Source organism: Microtus ochrogaster, unplaced genomic scaffold (assembly GCF_000317375.1).
Source record: "Microtus ochrogaster isolate Prairie Vole_2 unplaced genomic scaffold, MicOch1.0 UNK115, whole genome shotgun sequence".
Classification (NCBI taxonomy): domain Eukaryota; kingdom Metazoa; phylum Chordata; class Mammalia; order Rodentia; family Cricetidae; genus Microtus; species Microtus ochrogaster.
The window spans coordinates 709,569-722,161 of record NW_004949213.1 but is presented as its reverse complement, the minus strand read 5'-3'; the positions used below and the strand labels follow the sequence as shown (position 1 = coordinate 722,161).

Here is a 12,593-nt window from a genome sequence, read left to right as displayed (position 1 = left end):
AGGCCTCCACATGCACACATACACATATGAACATCCACAATCCATATGTGCCCATGTGTATAAACCAATGGGTGGGGATATGGACTGAGAATATATAAGGTGGGGAATATGGACTGAGAATATATAAGGTGGGGATATGGACTGAGAATATATAAGGTGGGGATATGGACTGAGAATATATAAGGTGGGGGATATGAACTGAGAATATATAAGGTGGGAATATGGACTGAGGTGTAGCTGAGTGGAAGGAACAGCAGCATGCATGATCAGTCTGACAAGGTTGCACAGGCTCTGGACTGCACGCCCAGCACTACCAAAAGAAATACATCCGTTGTGGTGATCTCAGAAGCAAGAGGCTAAGGCGGGACAGTGTCAGCTACATAAACCTTTGGTTTTTTAAAAAGGAAAGGGATTGGGGGCCAGAAAAAAGTCAGAAAGATGACTTCAAAGGAACAGGTGCTTATAGCCAAGCCTGATGACCCAAGTTTGAGCATCAAGATCTACATGGTACAAGGAGAGAACTAACACCCACAATATGTCCTCTAAACTTTCTCAGACACTTTGTCTTGTGAGCGCTCTCTCTCTCTCTCTCTCTCTCTCTCTCTCTCTCTCTCTCTCTCTCTCTCTCTTTGTCTCAAAGGGGCTTACTCAAACAGTCACTCCCTGCCTAGCTTGTTTGGTCCCTCTCTCTCTCTCTTTCTCTCTCTCTGTCTCAAAGGGGCTTACTCAAACAGTCACTCCCTGCCTAGCTTGTTTGGTCCCTTACAGGGGGCATCAATGGCTTTGCTTCTACCTCTGTATATACAGGAAGAGACTGAACAGACGCAACTCACCGCTAGCGGCGCCGCGGCGAAGCTCACCCTGGAGGGGGCTGGGGCTGCAGGGCACTGATTCAGTGGCAGCTTTGCACATGTCCTGGAAATGAGAGGTAGCAGGTTAGCCCAGAACAGGGGACCTAGAGAACCAAGCAGCACCCAGAGGGTCAGAACACAACCAGTGTAGACCTTAAAAGCTGTTCTGCCAGGCGGGCGGTGGTGGTGCACACCTTTAATCCCAGCACTCGGAGGGCAGAGGCCAGCCTGGGCTATAGAGCTAGTGCCAGGAGAGCCAAGGCCACAGAAAGAAACCCTGTCTTAAAAAAATAATTAAAAAATAAAAAATGCTGTTCTGTCTGTTCTGCTCTGGTGGTGTTCTTGAATACATTTTTAGTTTTAAGAGTGTGTGTATATGGTGTACATGAGTACAGGTGTTTGCAGAGGCCACGGGTATGGGATCCCCGGAAGTGCAGTTATAAGCAGTTGTGAGCTTGCTAACATTAGTGCTAAGAACTGAACTTGGGTTCTCTGGAAGAGCAGCGAGCAATCTTAACCTCTGAGCCATCTCTCCAACTCTACACTATGCTCTAGGCAAAAAGAAAGTACCCTGTGCTGTGGGATGTTTATTTAACTAGACAAAGATGTGTCATTTGTTTATGCTGCACTTGCATAACTATGAAGATGTGTTGCTGTTTTACTTTGCTTGCCTAAGGTATCTGACTGACCTAATAAAAAGCTAAATGGCCAAAAGGTAGGCAGCAGAGCGATAGGCAAGGCTGGTGGACAGAGAGAATAAGGAGGGGGAGAAATCTAGGTGTGAGAGCAGAGAAGAGAGAACAAGGGAGAGAGAGAGAGAGAGATGCCCGGGGCCAGCCAGGGAGGCAGCCACCAGCCAGATATGAAGTAGGACGTACAGAATGAAAAACAGGTAAAAAGCCCTGAGGCAAAACACAGATTTAGAGAAACAGTTAAGTTATAAGAGCCAGTGGGACAAGCACAAGATAAGGCCGAGCACTCATAACAAATAAGTCTCCATGTCATGATTCAGGAGGTGGTTGGTGGCCGAAAAGAAAGCCAGCTACAACCCTGGGTTGGCTAGATAGCTCAGCAGGTAAAGACACTTGATGTCACCTCATGACTTAAGTTAATCCTTGGGACTCAAATGATGGAGAGAACCCACTCCAGCGTTGTCTTCTGACTACCAAACATATATGCCCACACATCCATCACACGCACATCTATTCAATATATATATTTTTTAATTCTCAATCTAAAATATAAAGAAATACAATGTCTTGCTCGCTGCCTCTCCGACTGAGTTGATGCCTCTTGCTTGAGGAGGTCCTCTTTGCAGGGTCCAGGATGAGGCATGGTTGGAGGCCTGTCTCTACAAGTTACTGTGAGGGGCAAGGCACCTGGCAGCCATATCAGCAAGCTCTGGGTTTGACTGAGAGCCCTTGCCTCACTGAATAAAGTGGAAAAGTGATTGAGGATAATTCCCTTTATCAACCTCAGGCCTCCACATGCACACATATACATATGAACATCCACAATCCATATGTGCCCATGTGTATATACCACACACGTGAAAAATGGAAAAAGAAACACAAAATTAATTTTGCCTCACTGCATATGAAAGACAGAGAAAACAAGGCTCAGCGAAGTCAGGCAACATGCCCGATGTCACACAGCAAAGAGCTGAACCTACCTCTGAACACTGCACCTTCCTTTGCCACCAGGCTTCCTACCGGGCCCCACAACAGCCGCCTCCAGCCTCACACTTTCCCCAGGAAGTCAGAGGCACAGAAGAGCACCTACCTGGCGGTGTACCACCTTGGCATGCTTGAGGATGGCAATGATGTCACCCACTACAGTCACGCCCAGCTCGTTCATGATTTCCTTATTGAGATCTAGCAGCATGCTCTTCTGGATCCTACAGGGGAGGACAGTGATGAGGCCCCGCCCAGCAAGCTCCTACTCCTCCTACCCAGTTTCCCGGTCCCATCAGTCTCCTCACCGATTATCCACAAACATCACAGCATAATTCACAGCAGGTCCTGGGGGAATGCCAGCTTCCTTGAAGAACTGGATCCACTCAGAAGTGGCTGTGGGTCAGACAGGACAGTCATTCGTAGCAGACTGCAGCAGCAGTGGTTCCCAGAGACTGAGCTCCTGATGCCAGCCTCACACTGTGGGCGCTCTACTCTCAGTAGAATGAGAACCCCTGACCGCCTGTGAGTCAACAGGCAGTGACTCCCCAAGCTGGGACCTGAGAAGCTGGGAACATGGCAGGACATGATGCTCCCGAGTTCCCAATCCTTTTCCATCTTGCTCTCCCATCCTCCACCATATCCTGGTGCTCTATCCCACTCGTCTGGCCTGATAGCTCTCATCCCCTGCCCAATGAGGAGCCCAGGTCCTGGAGTCAGTCTATGGTCTTAGCAGGGAGCAACCAAGCCTGAGGGAGAGACTCACATTCACTTGTTATCAGGAAGCTTGACTGGTTCAATCCTGGTTCCCCACCCCAAAGCGTGGGGGCCACCACACGCAGTTTAGGTGGGGTTGGGGGTGGAGCCCAGGGCTTTGTGCAAGTGAGACAAGCATTGTGCTAACCAAGCTAAATCCCCGCTGCTTCCCTTGAATCCCTCTTTTTTATTTTTATTTCTTCAAAGACAGGGTCTCAGCTGGTATGGTGGCTCACACCTTAGGAGACAGAGGCCAATAGGGCTCTCCCTGTGAGTTCAGGACCAGCCTGGTCTACACATCAAATTCCAAGACAGCCAAGGCTATATAGTGAGACCTTGTCTCAAAAAATGACAGGGTCTCAGGCTTGCTTTGACCTCACCAGGTGGCAAAGAATGACCTTGAACTCCTGATCCTCGCGCCTTCCTGTGCTGGAGCACAAGTGTGCACCACCCACAAAGGCCCTTCAGAGCCTGATGTCCAAGGAGCTGCAGAATCTCTACATCAGGCTCACACCACTGTGCTGTGTATTACAGAGAAAAGGCAAACATGTGACCAATTGAGCTGTCATAAACCAGTGGCCATTAAGAAATACTTGGGCCACTGGGTGGTGGTAGTTCATGCTTTTAATCCCAGTATTCAGGAGGCAGAGGCAGGTGGATCTCTGAAAGTTCGAGGCCAGCCATGTGTACAGAGCAAGTTCCAGGAAAGCTAGGGCTGTTACAGAGAAACCCTGACTTGAAAAACCAAAAAAGAAAAGAAATATTTGGGCCACAGGTGGTAGTATGAGGCTTTAATCCCAGAACTCAGGAAGCTGAAGTGGTGGGTTTGAGACAACTCTGGGAGGCACGGTGAATGAACAAGAGAAATTTGTCTCCAAATACAAACCAAAAAAAAAAAAAAATGTAGCCCCTACCCAGAAATGTTACATTGTGTAACAGTGTGTCTTAGACTCGGGCAGGATGAGGTTACCTAGTAACCTCAAGAGAAATTGTCAAGAATATACACTGCAGACGTCTATCCCAGAACAAAACAATTTCCTTTACTGTATGCCTATCTTCAGTGCTGAGGATGGGCCAGGCCTTATGAATGGCAGTTTAAGGGCTCTATTTTAGCTCTGAGAGCCCCTCCTCCTGCCCTCAGTAAACCATAACACTGAGTTATACCCCAAGTCCCTCACAGGGAATCCTAGGCAAGTGCTTTACCACTTAGCTACACCTCAAGCCCTAAGCCATATCCCTTGACAGTGGCATCCGTAAACATCGTGTGAAATACTACACAGCATTAAAAAGGAAAGACACTAGTTATGCTTAGCCCCACAGGTGCTCTCAGTCACATGTTATATAAAGGCATACATCATTATATACTGCATGGTTCTGTTTATGTAGACTCAAAGCCTGGGCCCTGCTAAATGTTTGTCTTTTAGTTGCTTTAATTCCATACAAATATATTTTATGAATTTTCCTTTTTTCTTTTTCTTTTTTCTCCTGAGACAGGGTTCTCTGTGTAGCCCTGATGGAACTCTCTCTGAAGACCAGGCAGGCCACAAACTCAACGATCCAACCGTCTTGGCCTCCTGAGTGCTGGTATTAAAGGAATGAGCCACCATTGCCCGGCAATGGATTTTCGTACACGTGCAAGAGATCTCAACATGCCGGGCGCACGCCTTTAATCCCAGCACTTGGGAGGCAGAGACAGGCGGATCTCTGTGAGTTCGAGACCAGCCTGGTCTACAAGAGCTAGTTCCAGGACAGGCTCCAAAGCCACAGAGAAACCCTGTCTCGAAAAACCAAAAAAAAAGAGAGATCTCAACTCTCAACATTTTCCTAAGTCACCATGTGATCTCTGTGCCTTGACAATTCCAACAGACAACCTAAAAAAGAGCGGGGGATCTGGGTGTGTTGGCACACAGCTATAACCCAGCACTCAAGAGCTTAAGGCAGGAAGACTGAAAGTGGCCTGGGACACATATGGAGACTATGTCTTCCCCTACCAAAAAAACTAAGAGCAAAAGAAGGAGCAAGTAAACTAACCAGGCTGGTGGTAGTGCCTGTGACCCCAGCACTGGAGGAAAAGGCAGAAAGGAAAAGAGGTCAAGGTCACCCTTGCCTCCAGGAGTAGCAGGTTAGCCTGAGCCTCTATCTCAGGAAAGAGAGTAGAGAGATAATCTGGGGCTGTCTAGCAGCAAGCACAAAAAACATCTGTTGAGGAATGCACCCAAGATTCCGCATACGGTAATCTCTTCAATCCAGGTGACAGGATTACCATCTCTAACTCACAGGCAGAAAAACTGAGGCTCTAGCAGGCCAGGTGGAGCATGGACCAGAGGGTCTTACGAAGTTCTCCAGGCCAAACTCCTAATGAAGCAGGCCCAACTCAGGAAGAACACAGCCAGGCTCCAGCCCTGCCCCCACCTCAGGAGAGCACAGCTGTTCCTGCCTGTTTCCAACCTTCCTGCTCCATCTTTCTATACCCAGACCATACCCCCAGAAAGGAGGGCACAAGGGCCCTGCAGGGAAACCAGACTCACCCATAGTCACTGAGACCATCGTCTCCCTGGCCTTGACTCTGCTTCCTGGAACCTGGAAGATAGAAGGAGAGGTCCCATTTGTGGACCCACAGAGAGTTTGAGGCTCCCGGTGCTGCCGGCCTGCCTGCCAGAGGAGCATTCCTGGACTAGGGGCTCACAACCCAAGAATAGCCTGAAGCAGCTGGCAGGACGTCAGCCTGGGACAGAGCTGCCATAGCAGCTATCGGCTCTGCCTGGGGAGGAGCTCAAAGATGGTGTCCTAGCTAGGCTTTCCATTGCTGTAATAAACACTAGGACAAAAAGCAACCTGGAGAGGAAAAGGTTTATTTCATCTTACAGCTTGTAGTCCATCTTAGAGGGAAGTCAGGGCAGAAACTCAAGGAAGGAACCTGGAGGCAGGAACTGATGCAGAGGCCACAGACTGGTGCTGCTTACTGGCTTGCTCCAATGGCTTGCTCAGTCAAGTTTTCTTGTAAGCCCACAACCACCTGCCCAGGGATGGCACCACCCACACACCACCATGGCTGGGCCGTCCCACATCAATCATCAATGAAAAAATGCACCACACACTTGCCTACAAGCTAATTTTATGCAGGCATTTTCTCAATTGAGATTCCTCCTCCCAGATGACCCTGGCAGGTTGACATAAAGGTACCAGCACAGAAGGCCAATGTCCAAGCTTCCATTACTCACACCATGACAGGTCCAGCTGGAATAGTGGCCCCAAATCCAAGCATATGGACCCACTCACAGCTCAAAGGAAATTCCCTAAGTCAGCCACAGTGGTACGTACCTGCTACCCACCATTCAGGAAACTGAGGCAGGGGGATGGCCCAGGCTACAAAAGAGACCTTTTCTATTTGTTTGTTTGGATGTTGACAGTTCTAGCTGTGCTAGAACTCAGTCTGTAGAACAGGCTGGACTTGAACTCAGAGATCCCGTCTCTGCCCACCCCGCATTGCTGGGACTAAATGAGTATGCCACCATATCCAGTGTGAGGCTCTTTCTCAAACATAAGACAGAAACTAGGCAGGGTAGAGTGTCTGAAATCCCAGCATTCAGAAGACTTGAGACAGGAGGCTAATGAGTTCGAGGCCAGCCTAGGATACATAAGACTCTGCATCAAACATAAAACAAAAGATTTAGTTGGTATGTAGCTCAGTGACAAAATTTTGGCCTAGCGTATGCAAGGCTGGGTCTGGTCCTCAGCAAAATAAATAAACAAACAAACAGATTTCCCAAGAACCTTCAATGTGGAAGATACTTCACCATCCCAAGGAGGACAAAACCATGGAGCCCAATTGGGGGCAGAGAAGCAGGGGACAGACAGCAAACCAAACAGCTAGAAAGGCAGTGGCTGTGGAGAAAGCACGGATGGCCGGGGAAGGGCGGGAGCCGTTCCAAGAGGCTGATCTGCCAAGACTGAGGTGTCACGTAGAGACCTGGGGGAGCTCAGTGAGTGTGTGGTTCTTTAGAGGAAGAGTGTTCCAGAAAAGGGGACAATGAGTCTAGTGCCCTAAGCCAGAAGCTCCTCCAGTGTGCCTAAGAGCCAGACTGGAAGGGGATGGAGTGGAAGGGGGTACCAGACCCCAAGAGGCTCCAAAGGAATGGAAAACCTTTGGAGATGATCAATTGTTTAAAGGAGGTTGAAGAGCTTTGGAGGCCAACCCAAGCTACATAGCATGTTCAAGGCTAGCCTGGGTTGTGCATCAAAGAGGATCCTTATGGAGTTTGATAGCCATTTGGGCAAGAAACTGTTCTTGCCTGGACTATTGCATAAGCTGGACAGAGAACCTGCAGAGAGAGGACTACTGAACTTGCCTAAAGGTGAGATGATCTTTCGGGGTTCCTGATTCATGAAGGAGTCTGCAAGACATTCTGCAGGACACAACAGATAGTGACTGAACTGACTTTTGAATTTTCCTGCTTCATGGAAATGTCTGCTGGATACTATGGACCTGAAGGCTGAAGATTGATGCCCCAACAGTACAGAGGAACTTTGGGTGACTGTACAGGCAGCGAGATGTCTCTGTCATTTCTAGAGTTTTGGATTTCTTGTTTATTTAGGTAATACTATATTCTTTTGGAGTCTTTGATAAACTTGAAGAATGGTTAGTTATAGTTATAGTTTTCCATTGTTATCATAAAAGATAAGGTAGATATAAATATTGTAACTGTAATTCTTGCTTAATAACTGTTTTGTTATATGTAATTTTGCTATGTTAAAGTTAAAGCCTTCCTTTGTTTTTGTTTAAACAGAAAAAGGGGAAGTGATGTGGGAGTGTCATATATCAATCTGTTGATTTCATTGGTTAAGCAATAAGAAACTGCTTGGCCCTCATAGGTTAAAATATAGGTGGGAGGAGTAAACAGAACAGAAGGCTGGGAGGAAGAGGAAGTGAGCTCAGAGAGATGCCATGCTCCCGGCTCCCAGGCAGACACACGCGATGAAGCTCCGACCCAGGATGGACGTGTGCTAGAATCTTCCCGGTAAAACCAGTGCTCACAAATTATTAGAGATGGGTTGATCGGGATATCAGAATTAGCCAGTAAGGGCTAGAGCTAAAGGGCCAAGCAGTGTTTAAATGAATACAATTTGTGTGTTGTTATTTCGGGGCATAAGCTAGCAGGCGGCTGGGGTGCTGGGGACTCAGCCCCGCCGCTCTTATTACTACAACAGTACAAGAAACATCTCTGAGAAAGTCAGGACATGTCACATACCAAGCACCAAGTAGCCACCAGGTCAGAGCACCACAAAGATGCCTTCCAACAGCCTCACAGGGGAAGATTATTATTAGTTCCGTTCTCGTCAATTAAAACCACACCTGACTCAGCAAGGAACAATCACTTGCCAAGTGTCATATGTACTCTGACCTTTCTGAGATTCCGAAGCGAGTTCTCTCTGATTCCGAAGCCCATGGAGCAGGTCCTCACGAGTGTTTACTCTGTGCCAGGAGCTGGGAATATGCACATCTCAGTGGTTCTGCATGGAGAGCCTGGGAGGAAGAAAAATGAGCAAAAAGAGGAAATAAAGTTAAAGACAGAGAGCATGGTAAGCCCAAGAAAACACAGCAGGTTCACCACAGAGCCAGGACTGAACTCAGGTCAGTCCATTGACTGGAGACCGAGGGACTGCTACACAGCAGGCATAACCAGCCTTTCCTTGGAAAGCCTCACTTAACCCTAAACCAGAATTCCCTAGAGCAGTGAAGTCGCTGTCGACTCAGTTTCAGCTACCTAACACCATTTTGCCTATTTTAGTTTGGTGAAACTGGGTCTCCTGAATTAGTCAAACTGGTCATGAATTCATCATCTGTCTCTACCTTCCAGGCACAGAGCTTCTTCTCCCTACTATCTTAAAAATCCATTTCCAGGGGCCAAGGAGGTGGCTCAGGGGTTAACACAGCTCCTTGCTTTGGTTTGGTTCCCAGTACTCACACAGCAGGCCACAACCACCTGTAACTTCAGTTCCAGGGGATCCAGCAGCATGGGCTCCCAGCACATCAGGCATGCGTATGGTGCAAACACGCACAGGCCGGTAATAAATACACATATGCAGAAAAATAAATGAATCCTCTTTTTAAAAAGTTCATCTCCCCAGCTGGGGAGGTGGCTCAGTCAGTCTTGTGCATGAGATTTGAGTTCAAATCCCCACCACCTACTTCTTATAAAGCCAAGCATGGAGGAGGGGAAAACAGGAGGATCCCTGGAGCTCAGTGGCTAGCCTGTCTGCCCAAATGCATGGGCTGCACATTGAATGAGAGACCCTGACTCAAACATAAGGTAAAGAAGGACTGGGTGTTGGCATCCACAGGCATGTACACACACACACACACACACACACACACACACACACCTGCACATGAGCATACACACAAATGAGCATGGGCCCACACACAGATTAATATTTTACAAGTTCATCTCTTTCTGAATAGTGAAAATTGACAAAATTAACATGTTTAAAACTCCAAGGAATTGCCAGGCGATGGTGGTGGACGCCTTTAATCCCTGCACTCGGGAGGCAGAGGCAGGCGGATCTCTGTGAGTTCGAGACCAGCCTGGTCTACAGAGCTAGTTCCAGGACAGGCTCCAAAGCCACAGAGAAACCATCTTAAAAAAAAATTAATTAATTAATTAAAAAATTAAAAAGGTGTTAGGGGGATAGAATGTGCAAACTCAAAGTTCCTACAACTATGTATGGCACATAGTAAGTATATCAAGTTAAATCTTAACTAGTGAGTTGTGGACCTAACCCAATGTTAGTTGCACACAGGTGTGAGTTGGGCACCAAGCATGACTATTTAGCCAGCCGGACATTGTGGATCACACCTTTAATCCCAGCACTTGGGAGGCAGAGGCAGAGGCAGAGAGACAGGTGGATCTCTGTGAACTGGAGGCCAGCTTGGTCTACTGAGTTACAATACAGCCAGGGCTAGATAGAAAAACCCGGTTTCATAAATAAATAAATAAATAATGATCAGGGCTGCATAGAAAAACTTGGCCTCGTAAATAAAGAAAGAAATCATCAGGGCTGCATAGAAAAACTCGGTCTCTGGGCTGGAGAGATGGCTAAGGTTAAGAGCACTGCCTGCTCTTCCAAAGGTCCTGAGCTCAATTCCCAGCAACCACCTGGTGGCTCACAACCATCTGTAATGAGGTCTGGTGCCCTCTTCTGTCATGCAGGGATACATACATAATAAATTAATAAATCTTAAAAAAAAAAAAAAAGAAAAACTCAGTCTCATAAATAAATAAATAAATCGTCCAGTTTTCAAATATCTTTCATTTACTGCCCACACTGAAGAGATTGGTCTATTACTATCGTATTTTAAGTTAAGTTTTCCTTCTCCTGGCAAGCAATGTTAATTTCCCAAGTAGGATAACGATGTAAATTTCCCCTTTTAAATTGAGGAACATGCATCTGTTAGTACTTTAAATCTCTACTTCAATACTCGGCTGTTTCCTTGCTTTCTCTGGACTTCCCTTGTATTTTGTTGGGCCTCCCAGCTACTACAATCCCAATCTACTGAGCTCTTGGTTTGCCAAAAACATTCATCAAAACCTACGAAGCTGAGACTATCATTGTGCAGAGGAAACTAGGGTTCCGAGAGGTAAAGACACAGTCCTAGTGCTGCACAGGGAGCTGAGATTCGAACCCTGCTAGCCTGGCCATCTCCCGCGCAGGTACCCATCATCAGTTCTAACAAGGATGGAAGAGCAACGACGGGAGCTCTGGGAGCAGCCGTGGCGTGCACGAGCTGACGTCCCATTAAAAGGGTACTACAGTTTGCTTCGGGCCCCATTGTACAGAGGAGGAAACTGAGACTCGGGAAAAGAAATCACTTATCTGGTCGTACAGTGTGGTCCGCACTGGGACTCCAGACCATTGGTCACTCAGCATCTCCATCCCCAGCCTCCTCCAACCCAGTCCCGCCACCCAGGCCCGCACCTCACCTGGCCCCGCGGGCCTGCACCCCCGCGAGCCGCCTGCCCGCCCTCCGGGTCGCGCCAACCGCCAGCCACTCCTCCCACCGCCTGGGCCGCCCGCCCCGGAAGTCCTGTCCTTGATTCCGGATCTGACTGGCCCGCCCACCTGACCGCTCTAGCCCTCGTAGCCGCCAACCAGCGAGAGAGTGCGTCGATCGCTGTTGTCACGTGAGAGCAGGCAGTCTCCCGGGCTCCTCCTCCTCACCAACTACGGCCAATCAGAAAGGCTCAGGTCGGCCCCTGCCCCGCCCGCAGCCTTGCCAAGTGCGCCTGCGCGTAGTTGGGCAAGAAGGCGGGGCTGGGTTCTGGAGCAGAAGCCGTGAAGTGCAGGTACTGTGCGGACTGGGGTCGTGACACTTCTGCTGCTGTCCCTATGTCACCCTCTCGTCTGTAATGCATCTCTCTTCTGTCGTCCGTAGGTGCCCTCATTCGTTCTCTTAAGTCGGACCCCACTTAAATCGTCACCACCGCCCCCAGTTCTGTCGCCAGGACATTCCTTACATCGCCTCCCCTTTAAAAAATATTTTATTTTTGTTTTTAATTATTTGTGTATCACAGATACACAACTGCAGTAGCCCGAGGAGATGAGAAGATGTCAGATTCCAGGTACAAAAGGTTGTGAGCCACCGAATCCGGGTACTGACTTCCTAACTCAGGCCCTCTGGAAGAGCAACAAGTGCTTTTAGCTGCTGAGCCATCTCCAGCACATCACCTTTTTATTCGTTTTTTATTCTCCTTAAGCCCTGGCTAGCCCTAAATGTACAGTTTCCTCTATTTATGTGACAGGGTCTCATTGTAACCCAAACTGATCTCAAATTCATCTGCATCTCAGACTGCCCTTGAATGTTTGATCCCTGTGTTCAGCCTCCTGAGTGCAGGGATTACAGGCATGCTGAGCCAATCTCTTTCTAGCATCGTCTTAGTCACCCACTCATCTCTTGTCATTTCTCCTCCATAAAACCCTCATTCACCCTAAATCTCTTCATATCGGTTATTCCCATCTTTCCTGGCTCCATCTCCCCTTAGATGACACTCACACTGCCCTAGTGTCTCCATCTTTCCCCTGACAGTTGCCCTCTGTATCTCCTGACTCCAGCACTCCCAGTAGCCACCCAGCTTTCTTCCTCCATGAGTACATGTTGTACAGGTTTTTGCAGTGTGGTATTAAAGCCTAGGGTATGCCAGGGTCCCAACTTTACCCCTAAACCCGTGCATAACCCTGACCACCAAATCATGCCTCAACAATCCCTACTTTCTCGTCTGCGGAATGCACACCGTGACCACACAAGCAGTGAGTC

The 12,593-nt window shown here is 48.2% G+C and overlaps 1 protein-coding gene across 2 annotated transcripts in view; it reads right to left on the bottom strand.

Annotated features, from left to right (window-relative positions):
* The window catches only part of CUNH19orf47 (chromosome unknown C19orf47 homolog), a 31,225-nt gene extending 19,897 nt beyond the window's left edge, over positions 1-11,328 (bottom strand). For both annotated transcript variants that reach the window (XM_005371597.3, XM_013355340.2), the window contains exons 1-6: positions 11,263-11,328; positions 8,683-8,804; positions 5,809-5,860; positions 2,833-2,920; positions 2,634-2,748; positions 834-915 (exon numbers count right to left, since the gene is read on the bottom strand). In XM_005371597.3, coding sequence (XP_005371654.1) covers positions 834-915; positions 2,634-2,748; positions 2,833-2,920; positions 5,809-5,860; positions 8,683-8,727 — 382 coding nt within the window. In that variant the 5' untranslated portion in view covers positions 8,728-8,804; positions 11,263-11,328. The remainder of the gene's footprint in view (positions 1-833; positions 916-2,633; positions 2,749-2,832; positions 2,921-5,808; positions 5,861-8,682; positions 8,805-11,262) is intronic.
* Between the last annotated feature and the right edge of the window lie 1,265 nt (positions 11,329-12,593).